Source organism: Papaver somniferum, chromosome 2 (genome assembly GCF_003573695.1).
Source record: "Papaver somniferum cultivar HN1 chromosome 2, ASM357369v1, whole genome shotgun sequence".
In the NCBI taxonomy this organism is placed as follows: Eukaryota; Viridiplantae; Streptophyta; class Magnoliopsida; order Ranunculales; family Papaveraceae; genus Papaver; species Papaver somniferum.
Genome location: NC_039359.1, coordinates 161,967,860 through 161,983,904, shown reverse-complemented (window position 1 = coordinate 161,983,904; position 16,045 = coordinate 161,967,860). Strand labels below are relative to the sequence as shown.

Below are 16,045 nucleotides of genomic sequence, written 5' to 3'. Positions count from 1 at the left end.
AAACTCAACCTAGTTTATCTCTATCCATTCCTGAAGAGACGCGATAATTGCTCCGCACGGAACGGAAATCAATCCTTATCTTCACCGACCTGAGATTAGCGAATTTGGCTATAAATAGGTCCTCTATTTCTCCAAGATATCATGATATTTCTCGTAACCTCTCGGAGCAATTCTCCTTCAAAACCTAGAATTCTCTGATGTCTCTCTTTATATGCTTCCCTCCCTAAGACCAGCCCTAAATCTCTTCCATGTGACTGAAGCATCCTTTGGACGGCCACTGTGCGTGGTTTAGGCGGAGACTGTTCGTGCTCAACCTCCCGTAACTCACTTTCATAAACCCTAAAATCCCACTTTAGCCTCTCTCAGATTTTAGATAACCATACCATCATCATTACCTCCTCCAACATGTGGCATGTCTTGATCATCATTATCGTTATCTCCTCCAGCAGTCGGAGTTCCTTCAAGATCATCATCATCATTACCTCTTCTACCATATGCAATTGGTTGGTCTTCATCTGGATTTTCATCTGAATCTCTTGGTTCCGGTGGTGGTTGAGAATCATTCCGTTTACGGATCTTGAGCGTTCCCGACTCAGTGAATGCCCCATCGATGTGTTGCAGTCAAAATTTTGTTACCAAAAAGAACAATGGAAGGTTTTGAAGGTGGAGTAATAATTTTCTTCTTTTATTGATTGACCTTTTGCATCCTAAACAAAAACAATGAATAAAAAATCAACGAGTAGTCTGGGTCGATATTTGAACAAGAAAACGACTAAGTAACAAATAGTCTTAGTCATCAGGGACGACAACAATATTCTGTGTCGACTAAAAAATAGTCGGCAGGGAAGTATTCAAATAACATGCCGGAAAATATCAAAATGAAATACAAGAACACGAGAATTTCTACATAATTAGTCGGTAGGGGTCGATAATCTATAGAGTGCCCACTAATAATCAGTCGACATGGTTGTATTCAAATAACATGCCGGCATATAACTATATGGATCTCAGGAAACACATGATTTTTCACAGAATTAGTCGGCAGGTTAGAAATCTCAAGAACCTACGACTAATAAAACTACATTTAGTCGTCATGGTTTTAAGGTTGAATACCGTGACGACCCTGTAAATGACACTTCCAGATATGAAAAGCCGACATGATATTCAACTTAGGAAGATAACGACTACTCCTAGATATGAAAAGTCGGCAAGGTCGTGCATCAGAAACCCTGCTGGCTAAGTAACTGCAGATTCACAAATTCGATTTTTCTGACCGAGTTTGACATGAAAACATAAAATTGAAGTACTGGAGTGATTTTAAGTAGGTCTTTACTTTTTCAAGCGCGTCAGTTCTTCGATATTTCAGCAGTTTCAGTGATTTCTTCTTTGTCAACTGTTTTTGAATTCCGTTTGTGTTGAATTACTTTTCCAAATCCAGGGTCTTCAGTACTTGGTCTTCAATGAGTGTTTTTCATACGCTTCGGATTATGCATTATTGAAGAAATTAATCGACGAACGAATCGACGATTACGACGAATTAATCGACGAGTTTTCAATCGATTTTGATGAAGGGGGACCAATTTCAGCCGGTATGGTAGAGGAGAAGAGGGAAGGGGAGAAGATAAAATGAAAATCAAATGAGAAGGTGGATTAGGTTTAGTTTTAATTATAATGGGAAAGGATAGTTTTGTAACTTCACCCATTATAACACCCCATTAGGTTTATTTATGTTTTTTTGTAAATTTCTTCTGAAGCGATAAAACTTGTAAGGAGTGATGGTATATTGATAATGTAAAATGTAAGTGGTACCAATAACCTTTGGATGGTCACATGTTTTTATATTCACAGAAAGATAATGGTGGAGACCGGCGAGGTTCTACTGTTGACTTTTGAGACTAGTTCCAAGTAATATGTCAAAATAGGGTGCCACTCGATTCATACACCCATCCCACCAACATTATGCCCGCATGACTTTCCGTGGTTGTCTGTGATAACCGCAAAAAAACAGTCACCATATATTAACATATAGCATTTGGAGCTATGTGTTATTTTCAAAGAAAAGTCCGAGCCAACAATCGTGGGATTTTGTTGTTAGATTTGTCAACTCAAGGATTGAAGTTGTAGCAGTATTTTGATTGAAACCTCTCAAGTTCCCAATACGCAATAGCAGCTCATAACCAGCTAGTCATCGTGAGCACACGTCTTCTCTCTGAACAATTAGCTATTTATGTGAAGACGTATATGGTCATAGAACTATAGAGTCAGAACATCAAAGAAAATGGCAGAGTTAGGAAGAATTCACAATTTTGTCATTAAGTTATTTAGCATGTGTGCACTATGCTCGTTTCTGTTCCCTTGTTGCACCGTACATTGCAGTCCTCCACCAAATCCCATTAAATGTGCATCGAAATCATCACTAGCAAGCAATAGTAGTAGTTACTGCACGATTTCGAACGCAATAGGTGCATTTCCGGATCGATCGATTTGTAAAGTTGGCCATGTCGTTTATCCTAAAACTGAAGAAGAACTTGTTTCCGCAGTAGCCATGGCTTCTAAAAACAAAATGAAAGTGAAGATAGCAACTCGTTACGGTCATAGTATACCAAAATTGGTATGCCCCGATGGTAACAACGGCTTACTCATAAGTACGCTACATCTTAACCGTATTGTGAATATCAACGCGTCAACAACTATGATCACTGTTGAATCTGGTGTACTTCTAAGGGATCTGATCAAACAAGCTGCAAAGTCTGGCTTGGCACTGACAGCTGCACCTTATTGGTGGGGTCTGACTGTTGGTGGGTTGATTTCCACCGCTGCACATGGTAGCGGCCTGTGGGGGCGTGGAAGTTCTGTTCACGATTATATTGAAAGCATCAGAATAGTGACCCCTTCGGGACCTAATGAAGGTTATGCAAAGGTTCGGACGCTTTATAGCAGTGACCCTGATATTAACGCGGCCAAGGTGTCTTTAGGAGTCCTTGGAGCCATTTCACAGGTACGTATTTGGCTTCTTTTTTTTTTCTTTATAAATGAGTAAAAATTAATTTTGGCTGCTTTGCATATCTCTTCTAAACATAGAATATTAGGCGATTGTCCATGAAAGAAAGCTACACAAATTTTCCACGTATATACAGGTGAACTGTACCACAAGCCTTTGAATTTACACTGGATTTTAAACTTGCACGTTATACTATACATATGTAGGTTACCCTAAGACTGGAACCACTCTTCAAAAGATCCATCACTTTTGCAGAGAAGAGCGATTCTGACTTGGCGACACAAGCAGCCACTTTCGGCAATGAGCATGAGTTTGGCGACATGTATTGGTACCCTAACCAACATAAAGTGATTTACAGAGTTGATGACCGGGTCTCGTCTCACGTATTTGGTAATGGACTCAATAACTACATCGGCTATCGTTCTACCCCGTCAGTTGCACTGGCTGCATTAAGAACCTCAGGTATAAGAGAATTGATGATTATATACTTGTGTTGCATTTTATTTTATTTTTTTGTTACATTATACCTGTGTTTTCCTCCTCCTAATGGAGTTTCAAAGTGTGAGAGCATGTCGATGATTTTGGATTTGTTCAATAGAGGAGATTCAAGAATCAACAAGCGATGCTAATGGGAAATGTATTAGTGCAAAGTCAACTACAACGGCATTGGTTACTAGTGCATTTGGCTTCACCAACGACGGCATTGCATTCACTGGATATCCAATTATTGGTTATCAAAATCGTCTACAGTCGGCAGGTAGTTGTCTAGATAGCGCAAATGATGGTCTTGCCACAGTATGTCCAATCGATCGAAGGGTTAAGGGCGTGTTTTATCATCAACTAACTTTCAGCATTGCATTGTCAAAAGTTCAGAACTTCATTGAAGATATACAAAAATTGAGAGATTTGGAACCTAAAGCATTTTGTAAATTGGAATTCTACACTGGAATACTGATGAGATATGTAAAAGCTTCAAATGCTTACTTGGGTAAACAAGAAAATGCGGTAGATTTTGATGTGACTTACTATAGAAGTACAAACCCTGGTACACCTCAACTTTTCGAAGACGTTTTTGAAGAAATAGAACAAATTGCTGTATTCAAGTACCAAGGAATACCGCACTGGGGTAAGAATAGGAACGTTGGGTTTATTGGTGCAGTCACCAAGTACAAAAACGCAGGAGAATTTTTGAAGGTAAAAGAAACTTTTGATCCATTTGGCTTGTTTTCTAGCAGATGGACTGATCAAATTCTTGGGCTAGATCAAAGTGGAGTCACCATAGTTGAGGAACACTGCGCCTTAGAAGGGTTGTGTATATGCTCCGAGGACATTCATTGTGCCCCAGCAAAGGGCTATTATTGTCGACCCGGCCGAGTCTATAAAGAAGCTAGAGTTTGTTCACGTCTCAATGTGGTTACAGATCTTGTATGATCAAGGCTCTTTTTATGATATTCTTATTTTATGCAACTAGCCTCATAAGTTTCTAATTCCCTCTTACAAATTTTCAATTTACAATTTTCAATAATAAAGAAGTTTATTATTATTAGCTTATACTTGAATATTACAAAACACAGCACAAGTAAAACATAATCACAAATAACATTATTATTATTATTATTATTGAGGACAAGATTATTTATGTACAATCACCTCATACATATCTAGCGCCGCAGCATCACATTGCAACCTCCAATGGTGGAGTTATTATCATTGTGCTTCAAACTGCTGCCGCAGTCACCGTACCGGCACCACTTTTCGCTATACTTCCACAACCTCCACCACACCCACCAGTTCCACTGCATCCACCACTCTTAACCATCTTTCCGCATCCACCACCTCAACCGCTTCCACAACCACCACTCTTTGCCACCATATTTCCGCACCCACCACCACAGCCACTGCCACAACCACCACTCTTTACCATATTTCCGCATCCACCACCACAACCGCTACCACATCCACCACTCTTTACCATATTCTTCCCACATCCGCCACCACAACCACTGCCGCACCCACCACTGTTGACCATGTTCCCGCAGACACCTCCGCAACCACTACCGCAGCCACCACTATTGGGAACATTTTCGTTCTCTTTGTTACCTGTTGTTCCATACCCGTAGACTCCAGACCCACCTTTTTCTGGCACTACGACACTTCCTTGCTTGGCTGCCTCTTCCTCCTCTGATGAAGCGACTTTGTTACTTTCAGCTTCAACTTTAGACCCTTCAACATTTTCTTCAATTAAGCTGTCCATCTTCTCTGAAATTTCTTCATTGCCAACTAGCTCAATGTGACCATTTTTTTTCAGGATGTCAGAGAGTATGAAAGTCAATGTAATTCCAGGCAAAGCAAACCACTCTTCTTTTACCTACGTTAGATTTTAGGTGTTATAAGCACGCCAATTGAACAAACTAAATTGCAAGACAAATACAAAAGTGATGCGCAATACCTTCAGAAACCCAGATTTCAGGTTAAGTAATGCTAGTGCCTTTCCATATGGATTTTCTTCAGAGAACTCCACCACTGTAACAAAGTCGGATTCAGTCTTCTGCCTTTCGCAGTGTTTGGGTTCATACTCTAGCGCTCTACCAGGGAAAAGTTTCACCTGTATCACAAAGAGAGATAACTCGGTTACAACAGTAAAAGGAGAAGGAAGAAGAAAAATACAATGGCGGGGACACATACCATCCGGTCACCACAGAGCTCAATGACATCACCTTGTTCGTTGGATTTGGTCTGAAGCTGAAAGAACCCACTAGAATCTAACAACGACCACCCTGTTCCCACAAATTCCGCTAGAATTTCTGTTTCATCAGTGAGTCCTACAATTCCAACAACCTCTTTCTTTGAAACTGAACTAGTTTTTGCATCTGCTTTCTTTGATTCCCTGAAATGCATAAGATTATGTAATACGGTTCAGGCCTTATATTAAATTGTTTGCAAAGGTTCTGGGAAAAATCTGAAATTCCCAAGAGGTGTTCATGAAGGAAATATTAGAATTTGATAGTCACCTCATTTGAATTTTGAGGATCTCATTGCCAACTTCATCCACAATAGATGTCCAACTTTTAGCATGCTGATTACTTCCAGGAAATGAAAAGAAACAGGAGTTCTTTGTGAATGGACGTTGCCGGACCATGCTAAGCACATGTGAACTAGGTGTTGGAGCAGTAGTGGAGACAGCAATACGCAGAGAGATTGGGTCGAAGTTATCAGTGGCAGAACTTGGCTCCAACTGAAACCATTTCTCTAATGACAACTTATTGACTGGATCAGTCAAATCCTTCAAAGAGATTGATGTTGTGCCAATAATTTTGGGTCGCTTTGATATGGGTAAACTGGAGGCTGATTGGAAAGCAAGTTCAAAGAAAAGCTCTCCAGTAGGTTCGCACTGGAAGACAGCAACCTGCTTTTCCCTAGTCACGGAAAAAATATTAAGTTTTCTTTTTGCGTCAAATAGAGAATCTGGCGTTCTCTTACTGAATTGAACATGAATTCTACCCTTGAGTCCTACTGGTAAATCCTTTATTGCCACAATCTCCAAACAAATCTGAAATTTGAAAGAGAAAAAGAGGACTGAGACTCACTAGCAACAAACTCCACTTTAAGTGTCGAAACACACGACAATTTAATCTCATACATTCAAGCACAAACTCTCATATATTCAGATAATAAAAAGATAAAAATTTTTGGAAGGTATTAGTAGCCTACCTCTATATTCTTTGCATCAGGAAGCTGAACTGCTTTGCGGGAGTCACTCAAAGGAACAACTTTCTTGCTCATTATATTTGATTGCCATGGAACATGAGTAACAGGTGATGGAGCAGTGCCTCTATACATTGCCCCTGCCCTCCAATACCTAGATCCAAACAACTCTTCCCATTTGTTAGTAGTTCCTGAAAATCCAACATCAAGCTTCTGTCCTTTGCTTCTGTTTGAATCTGTGTCATCATGCTCTAACAACTTGCCTGTGACTTGAACCACATCTTTACAGTAGGCAACTGGATGAAGCTGGTGAGTGTGCCATATGAGATCAATATCATAAGTTGGCACACAAAAAAGATTAATAGACCTCTCCTTGTTTCTCTTAATCAGATGAAGAAATCCTTTATATCTGGCTACAGCTCCTTCAAGAAAGAGTTCGTGATTCATGTTGGGTTTAGATACCTGACAAAAACATGTCATGGGAGATTAATCATGGAAGTACATAATGCATGGTAAATACATACATACAGCAAATGGTTTGGATTTTGATCATTTATGCTGATAAGCAAAATCGAACGGAACACCACTAATATCCCCTCACTTACCTGGTAAAAGAAAGAGTTCTGCCTCTTAACAGCGGAAACTAGATCATATGTGGTACTTTCTGGAGCATGTGAAAGGATTTCAGAAGTCTCATGTTCGACAGTGGCTCTCAGGTCAAGCTCATACGGCTCATTGGGATATAACTGATTCCAGATTTCTTCAGTTTGTTTCGTGGATCCCCCTTGAACCTTTGATATAACATTAACATTGTCCAAAATCTGTCCGTAAAATTCTTCACAATCAGTTTTGTACCTTACCTATAGAGAAACATCCAATAGAAAAGCTTAGCAACCTGCATGACTAATCTGATCATTCCTAATACCAGATAACTAAAGAAATACAATAAATTTGAAATCCTATATACAAACTTACCGGATTCAGTCTATGACAGTGCCAAACCCATTCACAATCCAAAGGAACAACCAAAGTCCCTTCTGAAATCTCACCCTTAGCATGCTTGGCAAGTAAAGGAAGCCAACAAGTCTTGTACCTGAAGTACACCAGTTGCCAAGATTAGAAGACAATCACGCAAACAAAACAACCATTACACAATCCCCAACTCCCTGAAAAAAGCATAGCTTACGATATCCCATCAGAGAAAATGCTATCTATATCATGTCGAGTGGATGAATTGAGTTCTCAGTGCATATTTAAAGTTAGTAGTAAAATGCAGTAATAACTTGCTTATTTGGTGTACTAGTTGGCCGCTTGCACAGTTGGGTTCGATAAAAGTTATGAGCTAACAATAAGGGAATCATGAAGCATCATATCAAACGCCTCACTGCAATGACTTCAGTTGACATGCTGATAATTCAACATGCGACTTAGGAAATGGTAGACAAAAATCTGAACTGTAACAGAGGGTTCTGGGCCAAATATCAATATTTGACTGTTCTCCTGAAAGAGGAATCTAAACCTTAATCGACTGCAAGTCTGTAAAACATACTGCAATTCTAAAATAGGTGTGTTATGTCATCACGGTGCCTATTATATCGTTCCCTTAATCTAACATTTTCCTATAGATTCGCTGCTGACCAACGTATTAGGCACCGCCATATGCATCATAGTTACATTTGCACTGTAACTATCTACATTCAGTTACCGTACTGATAAACTATTATCTTCAACACAATAGACAAAAAGAGTCATAGGTGTAACATTAATATTGTACAGCATCAAATCTAAAGGACCACCATAAAGACAAATCTAATTCCTTAATCTAACAGCAATGTGACAATGTCCCTCCTACTTCAATCATGTCAACCCTTATAAATTGATCCTTGTACTTGTATTACTAACACACTGTTGGAAATTTAAAAAAGGAAGATGCACTCTATTCGTATTGGCGCGTAAACATACCCATTCTGTAAAACAAGTCAGTCACTCTCTCAACCAAATCTTAACAATAAATTCCAGTCCATGAGACCAGAATTCCCTAGAATTACTCATAAAAGGGTACTACATACGACTTAGCTAAAGTATAGCCTAGGATGACACTGAGATATCCTCACAGGTGTTTCATCAAACAGTATGAAAAGCAACTTCCAAATTATACGTCACATGAGATCAGAGGCCGTGGTTTTGAGGTATACCACAGACAAAATAAGAAAAATATACAGATCAAACTAAAAAAGTTTGGGTTGAAGCAAATAACAAGAAGATGCAAAAATTGATTGTGCAATTGGGATGATTCTCTGTAGCTTATCCATAAAGTTGTATTAGCGAACAAATAGACACTAAAATATATACAGATATTCAACCTTGCTTGTTTGGTGTATCGTACCTGTGAATCGCCCTCCGCAAAACCGGCCCGTCGACGTAAAGACATCCATATCGATCAATAATTGCTAGAAACTTAAGTTGATTTTTAGCTGCATCAAAAAGGTTTACACTCGTAACAATCTTTTGTGCTTCAATCCACTCTGATTCTTGTTCCTTGTCCATTTCTCACTGAAGAAAATTGTCTAAATAAAATTATGATTTCCCCCGATTCTGTATACAAATTTGAACATGCAACAGTAAATTCAAACTCTAATCAATAATTTAACAGAAAAATAATCAGGAATTTAAGAGATCACTAATCAGAAACCTTTTCAAAGTTGTGTTGTGTTGAGTATCATGGTAAAGAAATCTAGTGAAAGGAGTAGAGAAATTTCAAAACGTTACTTACCAGGAAAGTAAGTGTGATGGAGTCAAACAATGTATCTGATTTTATCTTATTCTTTGGTTTGAACTTGTCTCCTCTTGAAATCTCAATTTGATTTCCAGAGGGAAGAATATCACCCTATATTTATACAACTGTTTCGCGAGTCGTACTCTAGAAAATTACCTATTATACCCTCGTGTTTCTTGATAAAGACACTACTAATATGACGCTCTCATAAGAAGATGCTTGTGCTCGTGTTGTTTGATTGATCGAGTTATGGGAGAGTTGTATATCTAACTGATTCAAAACCAATTCTCCCTTTTTTCACATGGAAACCTCTTCTACTCGGAAAAGTTTTCCGTTTTTTCTCCTCAACAGAAAAGAATTACAAAATCACCCTGTTGTTAAATCACTTTAAGCTCGAAACCTGAGAGTCTGCGACTAGAACGTAATAAAGCACAACAAGATTGAAGTTAGTTTTGTGCTCCTTACACATTTGAGCCTTTATTGGGAGGAACTCGTGTAGAAATACTTGTTTTCATGAACTTGCTATTCCTGCGAGAATTATATTCAATTCATTTCCATTGCCAAAGAATGGACTTGATATTGTCACCTTCAACCTCCAGTCTCAGGAAATGACAGACAGCCCAACTGATCAAATCTTTCATCATTCACATTTACGTGCTTAATGACTGCAACCAAAATAGTAATATCATGATTGCCTACCCCACCTCTCGACTGAGTTTCACAATTTCCCACTAAATTCACTCGGTGTAGTATGACTGGTTACAAATGTTCACAAATTGTATATTTGTTCTATAGTTGATCTGTAAAATCCCATCCTAAACTATAACTATGTGGTCATTTGAAGCACATCCTCTTAGTAAGGAAGAAAAACCTTGAAACCTGTACAACCTAAGGTTCAAATGTAGGAATTTGATCAAGGGGGGTATCAAAGGTCTTGTACAATGTCCTTTCGACGATGCCTCTGTATGGGTCTTCTTCTCTCTGCTTTACCAAATAAGACATCATGTTTTCTACCTCTGATTTTATCTGCAAGTAAAGTACATTTGCATTGTCTCTGTCTTTTAATTCTTTTTTCTTCCCTTTTGTTTCGATCGGTGTCCCAAACAAGTAATATAGACGACCTGGTATCTTAGGTAAAAGCCCAGGAATGAACATGTTCTGGTTTCCAACTTCCCCTGTTGCATCAGCTCTGCAAGAAAAACGGTATAACCGGTTAACTGACATGTGAGAAAATTCATTTCACTCATCTAACAAATTACAAACTTCGGACATTACTTGTACAAATTATTACCTCAGTTTTATAGCTTGTTCATTTTGTTCTCTCCAGAAATCTCCCAGGAAAGGAATCTTCATTTGATCGTCATAGTCGAGAACATACTACAATCAAAAGCAACAACGATTAGACCCTTTGAGAAATAAGCATCTCAAATTGAATCAAACTAGCGAGGGACATTCAATACTCAAGAAAGAGTTGCAACAAGAAATGTAGAAGGCGAATTGAGCATTCAATAGTCCTCTGTCTGTTTATCTAGAAGGAGCTTAGATAAAGGGGTTTTAAGACGTAAATATTCATCCAAACATAAAAGTAGAAGAGTATAAACTATAAGTTTTCAGTGCATGTATATGCTTACTTGTGCTAAATCATCTTCTCCAACAGCTCCAAACGGAACAATTGTAGCCCCAAACTGTGCTGCCATTCTCACAAACTCTGGCTGCTCTGGCCAAAAACACTTATATTCTTCACCCTAGCAATCATGAAAGAGAACAGAATTCAGTTTTCTATTTGCTCCACAAGAGCAGTACACGCAAGAAATCTCTGTGTTTTCATTTTCTTAAGAAAATGCTCTTGGTGCAAAACAAAAAAAACACTAGTCAAAATGTACAAGTAAATCTTATGCACCTTACTATGAAGAGCCTCACGCGCACCACCGGGATACAGAAGAACAACCGAATTAGTTGACAATAACTTGAACATGTAACTTGCCGAGACAGGTACTGCGCCGAACAAGCTGACTATGTCATTATTTGAAAACTCCTGTTTTGCAGTTTCACTTTTTGTACTAAACAATATTGGGTGCGCAATACCGCGAACCATAACTTTTTTCACTCTCAGGAATTCTTCGATAAGTAAAGGAAGTTCTAATCCCATCAGCATATGATAACCCACTAATAGGATAGGACCTTCAGTAGGAACCCCTTCAAGACCCCTCACTATTTTACCATCTCCTAAAGTTGAAAACATTGCTGCGCTAGCAGCCGTACGAAATAATCTGCAGTTTAAATGTTGACAGAATATGAATTTTCTGAAGAAGTTAGAATAAATATTACTGTTTATGGAGATAATTACTTACGCATTTCCTTCTACAGCAAATTTTCTGTATTCTGACATACTAGGTGGAAGATAATCTGAGATGTAATCATATCGTCTAGAATGACGATACATATGAGTAGCTTTGATTACAGACAACAAATTTACACCATCTTCCTGCAGCATTTCAATGATCTCTTCAATAATAATTTTTAAGCGAAATACATAATGTTGCAAGGACTAGAACATGTATGGTTTTGAAGGACACTCACACAAGGCATGCTAAAGAACCTTACAAAGTTTTGCATAACAAATTTAATCCGAACACAAGTGGTTGAACAACTACTTTAAAGAGATTCATATAATGCCATATGAAGTATGAACATATTGCAGTTTAGGCTTTTAGCGACAAGACTCGGATTCGGCTTACTTGGGTCGGATAAAACCTAAATTTGCATATGTTACTCCTACTAAGCAAATATTCAATACTGCACTCAAAGGTAAAACAGTTTTTTACCTACCAATAAAAGGGTATGGCCGTTGTCCTTAAAGTAGCGTACTCGGCAATTCTTTAGTGACATCTTAAGCCGCTGAGCTTCATCTCCGCTTGGTAACATATTATCTTTTCCACTGTAACATGGACACACTGTTTAATGTTAGAATCCACAGGAAAAAGAAAAGGTCGCATAGAAAGGATAACATAAGAAGAAGAAAAAATAGCAACAGGAAACAACAACTATGGCATAACCCAAACTAGGAAGTGAGACATCAATGATTAAAAGTGCACACCTAGCAAGGACTAGCACTTCAGCTTTGATGGCATGCAGACGAGAATTAGTGTAAGCAGCAGCAGAATTGAGCAGTTTTATTTTCCACAGAAGTGCCTTCTTAGGAATAATATCAGCCAATCCCTGCAGGAAATGGTGTAAAACATATCCATAAATACAGGAGGGTTGTTTTTTTTTTTTAATAGTAGAATTCATGCATGTCTTTGCCAGTTCCGCGGAAGATTGCCGTTATGTGCTTAGCGGGCCTGAAGATTGTTTGGGTTCGTTTGGAAAGCAACTATACTGCGGAGACTGAAGTTAGGAACACAAATGAGGTGTGGTACGCTACAGTTTCACTATCGATAGACAAAATTGCAGAAAAGCTGCACAACAGATACCAAGAAAAAAGAATTGTATAGCAAAGCCAGATAGCTAAAAGATGCTCATAGTCATAAGTCGTGCAAAAATTGGAAAAAGACATGTATAACCACCAACCGGAGAGCATTCTTACAGAGAGACGAGGTAATAAACCAGTCAGGTTTTCCGAAAGATTTTCAACTGTTTTCACAGGAGAGAGGCCCTTTTCAATATTGACTGTCGCCATTTTCACTGGTTCCCCTGAAATTCAAGAAGAAAACTTGAAATTACTCTCTGAACAAGTTTCTGAAGACAAGTAAAAGCTGACTTGTTACGAAAAAAGAAAAGAGAACATAAATAATTTTGTAAGATTTCAGTAAGAAGAACATGTACCCATAACAAAACTGAGAAGATATGGAACAGTAATATGGAGTTCATTGGGCAAAGCCTCCAAGATAGGGAGCAAAGGCTGCAACTGCGACTTGCCAAATGATGTTGCTGGATCAAAACACAGAATAAGTCAGCATCTAAGCATCCTAAAGCAATCGACAATGAACTGAATCTTAGAAACTGACCTGGATTTGATAATATCAGTACTAAGTCAATAGTTGGGTTACGTGCTGCGACAGAGAGTGCTAAGCAACCTCCCAATGAATCACCAACTAAATAAATTGGTCTATTTGGAAACAAAGAGTGCTCAAGCCTCACGGCGTCTTCAACGATTTTCAACAACCCTTAAGATACGAAAACCCATTCATCACTTAAATTATATTATAAAGCATCAAAATATTATAAAGCTAAGAAACAGGTAAGAACCCAGACCTTCAAATGGAGTGCGGTCACTAGTAGGAATATGCATGCACCTAACTTCAAAAGCCCTGTAATTCAAAACAAAAGGATGAAATCTACAATAATATAAGGTAACCCAATTAACTTCGGTTATGTAAAACTTACTTCCCAAGAGCCTTGTGGTGCAAAATGAGTCCCAACCCAATACCATCCATTCCTGTTAGAACCCATTAACACAACCAATCAGATTTTGAAATTGCACAACACATGTAACAACAGGTATAACAACAGAATTCCAGTGACTAAAAAATACACATTCTCGATGATTGAGCCATTTCAAGTCTAGTTAAGCAATTATTACCAGGCAGAAAAAGAAGAACAGGTGAGTTCTTAAGTGGCTTCCCACACTCAAGAGGTGTAAACCACCTAGGTGGTCCACCATCCAGCTTAACCATATCCTTTGCAATATCAAGATAATCTTTCACACTATTAACTCCATACCCATCATCCCACAACACATCCAAATCCTCCGAACTTTGATTAGTACTGTCAATGTCTTTCTTTTCAATTCTGGAACCAAATAATCCATTCATCACTCCATTATTTACAGACCCTTTTTCTTTTTCTTCCTTCTCTTTGACTAATGAAGATGACCCATTTATCCCAATTGATTCAGATGATAATGAAGCCGAATTACTAGTCGCTAAGGTAATGAATCGAGGTTTAATTACACGAAAACTAGGTAAAATTCGAATACAAGAGGTTGAAGAAGAAGGAAACAATTGTAATGTTGACACCATTGATTCTACAACTAAGGAAGACAGAACAAATTCTTAACAGTGTACACAGAGAAATGAATCTTACAATCAATGCAATTAAATCACAATAAAATCTCTAGATTTCCCTTCAGAAAACAAGCAACAACAAAAATAAGATAAAAAAATAATGAAAATGAACAAATTCTTGTTAATAATAATAAGAACTACCAAATAATTTGAAGGGATCTATAGTCTTGAATGGTGACCTGTGTAGACTTATGTACACTGATAACTCAAATGAGAAGGAAAAAAGTGAACTTTATCAATACTCAAAACAAAATTGAACTATTATTATTTTATTTATTTTTTCCGAATGGAGCCAAAAATTGAGAAATTTTCCTTAACCCATTGTTAAATTTGGATAAACGAACACCAGAAAAATTCAAGAATTTTAAAAAAAATGATAAAAATAAAGGACTGAGATTCATATTTGGGAGAGAAGTACAAAACAAACTTTACAGAAGAAACCAAAATAGGAAAAGAGATTGACAAATTAAACAAGTAAGTGAGTACATGAATTTTTGGGGTTGAAGTTGTAAGTCGTAAGAAAGACGACAGAAAGGTGGTTGTTTTTTTGTTTCTGTGGTTTTGGCGGGAGACACCACCATGCGTTCCTCTGTGGTAATCTCTCTTCCACCACTTCATTGTTTGAAGAGTGAAGAAAATAGCAGGATTTGTTCACTAATTGTTACCACTTAACATAAATCGGATACTGGATAATAACAATTTGCATAGCCGCTAATAGGGATGCCAATTTACCTGGAGGTGTACCATTCCGTAAATGAAAGGTGGTTTTTCTTATACCGAAATTTTAATATCACCCCTAATAAATTGATAACCTTATTAGCAATCTTGATTGGACTAAGAGAGACGAAATCAGGAATTTAGGGTCGGGCAAAAGTATAAAAAGTGAAAAAGGCGTTGGCAGCTGCTTTTCATTTTCTTTATATTGAGGTTCAACTTAGACTCAGTCTAATGGAAAGGCAAGATTCAAGTTTGTTGCTGAATCCACGTCACGAAAATTCAACACCGGGACGCAGTGGGATCCAACTTTTTGCCTCCATACGCCCTTTGAAAAGGCGCGGTACGCCATTAGAAATGGCGTGACATTGTATGACGCAGACACGCAGTTCCTAATGGCGTATTGACCTTGTTGACTGGTCAGTACGCCATTCCTAATGGTGTGCCTAAGTGTTACACAGTAACACGTGCACATCAGAACTTCTTCTTTTCTTTTTTCCTCTACCAAACCGAAAACCCCTCTTTTGCATGGATGGATTGATGATGCTTTAGTGATTTTTTGCGAATAATCTTTCAAGGATTTGTTCTAGTTGTTGTGGAGAATATTTTGATGGTATTTGGGGAGATTTTCATCAACAAACCAAGACTAGGTATGAAATTTAAGTTTTCATTGATTTTGTTGATTTAGTGTTTTTGATTTTAGTCATAAACGATTGATTTCGATCCTATTGAATGTATAAACTTGATTGTGTTGTCATGGAGCAGTAGGACAATGTTTGAATT

General features: G+C 38.0%; 2 protein-coding genes and 1 pseudogene across 2 annotated transcripts; 1 reads left to right on the top strand and 2 right to left on the bottom strand.

Annotated features, from left to right (window-relative positions):
* The first annotated feature begins 2,278 nt into the window (after window positions 1-2,278).
* LOC113352362 (L-gulonolactone oxidase 2-like) lies at window positions 2,279-4,432 on the top strand. Its single transcript, XM_026596187.1, has 3 exons — window positions 2,279-2,998; window positions 3,208-3,463; window positions 3,600-4,432. The coding sequence occupies exons 1-3, from the start codon at window positions 2,279-2,281 to the stop codon at window positions 4,430-4,432; spliced, it is 1,809 nt and encodes a 602-aa protein (XP_026451972.1).
* Window positions 4,433-4,581: 149 nt separating this feature from the next.
* On the bottom strand, window positions 4,582-9,863 carry LOC113349598 (annotated as a pseudogene).
* Window positions 9,864-10,107: 244 nt separating this feature from the next.
* On the bottom strand, window positions 10,108-14,876 carry LOC113349599 (acyltransferase-like protein At1g54570, chloroplastic). The gene is made up of 13 exons (XM_026593585.1): window positions 14,065-14,876; window positions 13,869-13,920; window positions 13,737-13,792; window positions 13,490-13,648; window positions 13,308-13,412; window positions 13,069-13,175; window positions 12,580-12,701; window positions 12,312-12,420; window positions 11,834-11,967; window positions 11,383-11,752; window positions 11,114-11,227; window positions 10,774-10,859; window positions 10,108-10,671 (listed from the first exon to the last, which is right to left on the bottom strand). The coding sequence occupies exons 1-13, from the start codon at window positions 14,501-14,503 to the stop codon at window positions 10,371-10,373; spliced, it is 2,154 nt and encodes a 717-aa protein (XP_026449370.1). The 5' UTR covers window positions 14,504-14,876; the 3' UTR covers window positions 10,108-10,370.
* Window positions 14,877-16,045: the final 1,169 nt, after the last annotated feature.

Excerpts from the sequence above, each read along its gene's own strand:
- LOC113352362 (XM_026596187.1), top strand. The coding sequence starts at position 2,279 with ATGGCAGAGTTAGGAAGAATTCACAATTTTGTCATTAAGTTATTTAGC. Across the intron at positions 2,999-3,207 it reads TCCTTGGAGCCATTTCACAG|GTTACCCTAAGACTGGAACC; the intron begins GTACGTATTTGG and ends ATACATATGTAG. Across the intron at positions 3,464-3,599 it reads GGCTGCATTAAGAACCTCAG|AGGAGATTCAAGAATCAACA; the intron begins GTATAAGAGAAT and ends TTTGTTCAATAG.
- LOC113349599 (XM_026593585.1), bottom strand. The coding sequence starts at position 14,503 with ATGGTGTCAACATTACAATTGTTTCCTTCTTCTTCAACCTCTTGTATT. Across the intron at positions 13,649-13,736 it reads TGACCGCACTCCATTTGAAG|GGTTGTTGAAAATCGTTGAA; the intron begins GTCTGGGTTCTT and ends TCGTATCTTAAG. Across the intron at positions 11,753-11,833 it reads TTTGCTGTAGAAGGAAATGC|ATTATTTCGTACGGCTGCTA; the intron begins GTAAGTAATTAT and ends TTTAAACTGCAG.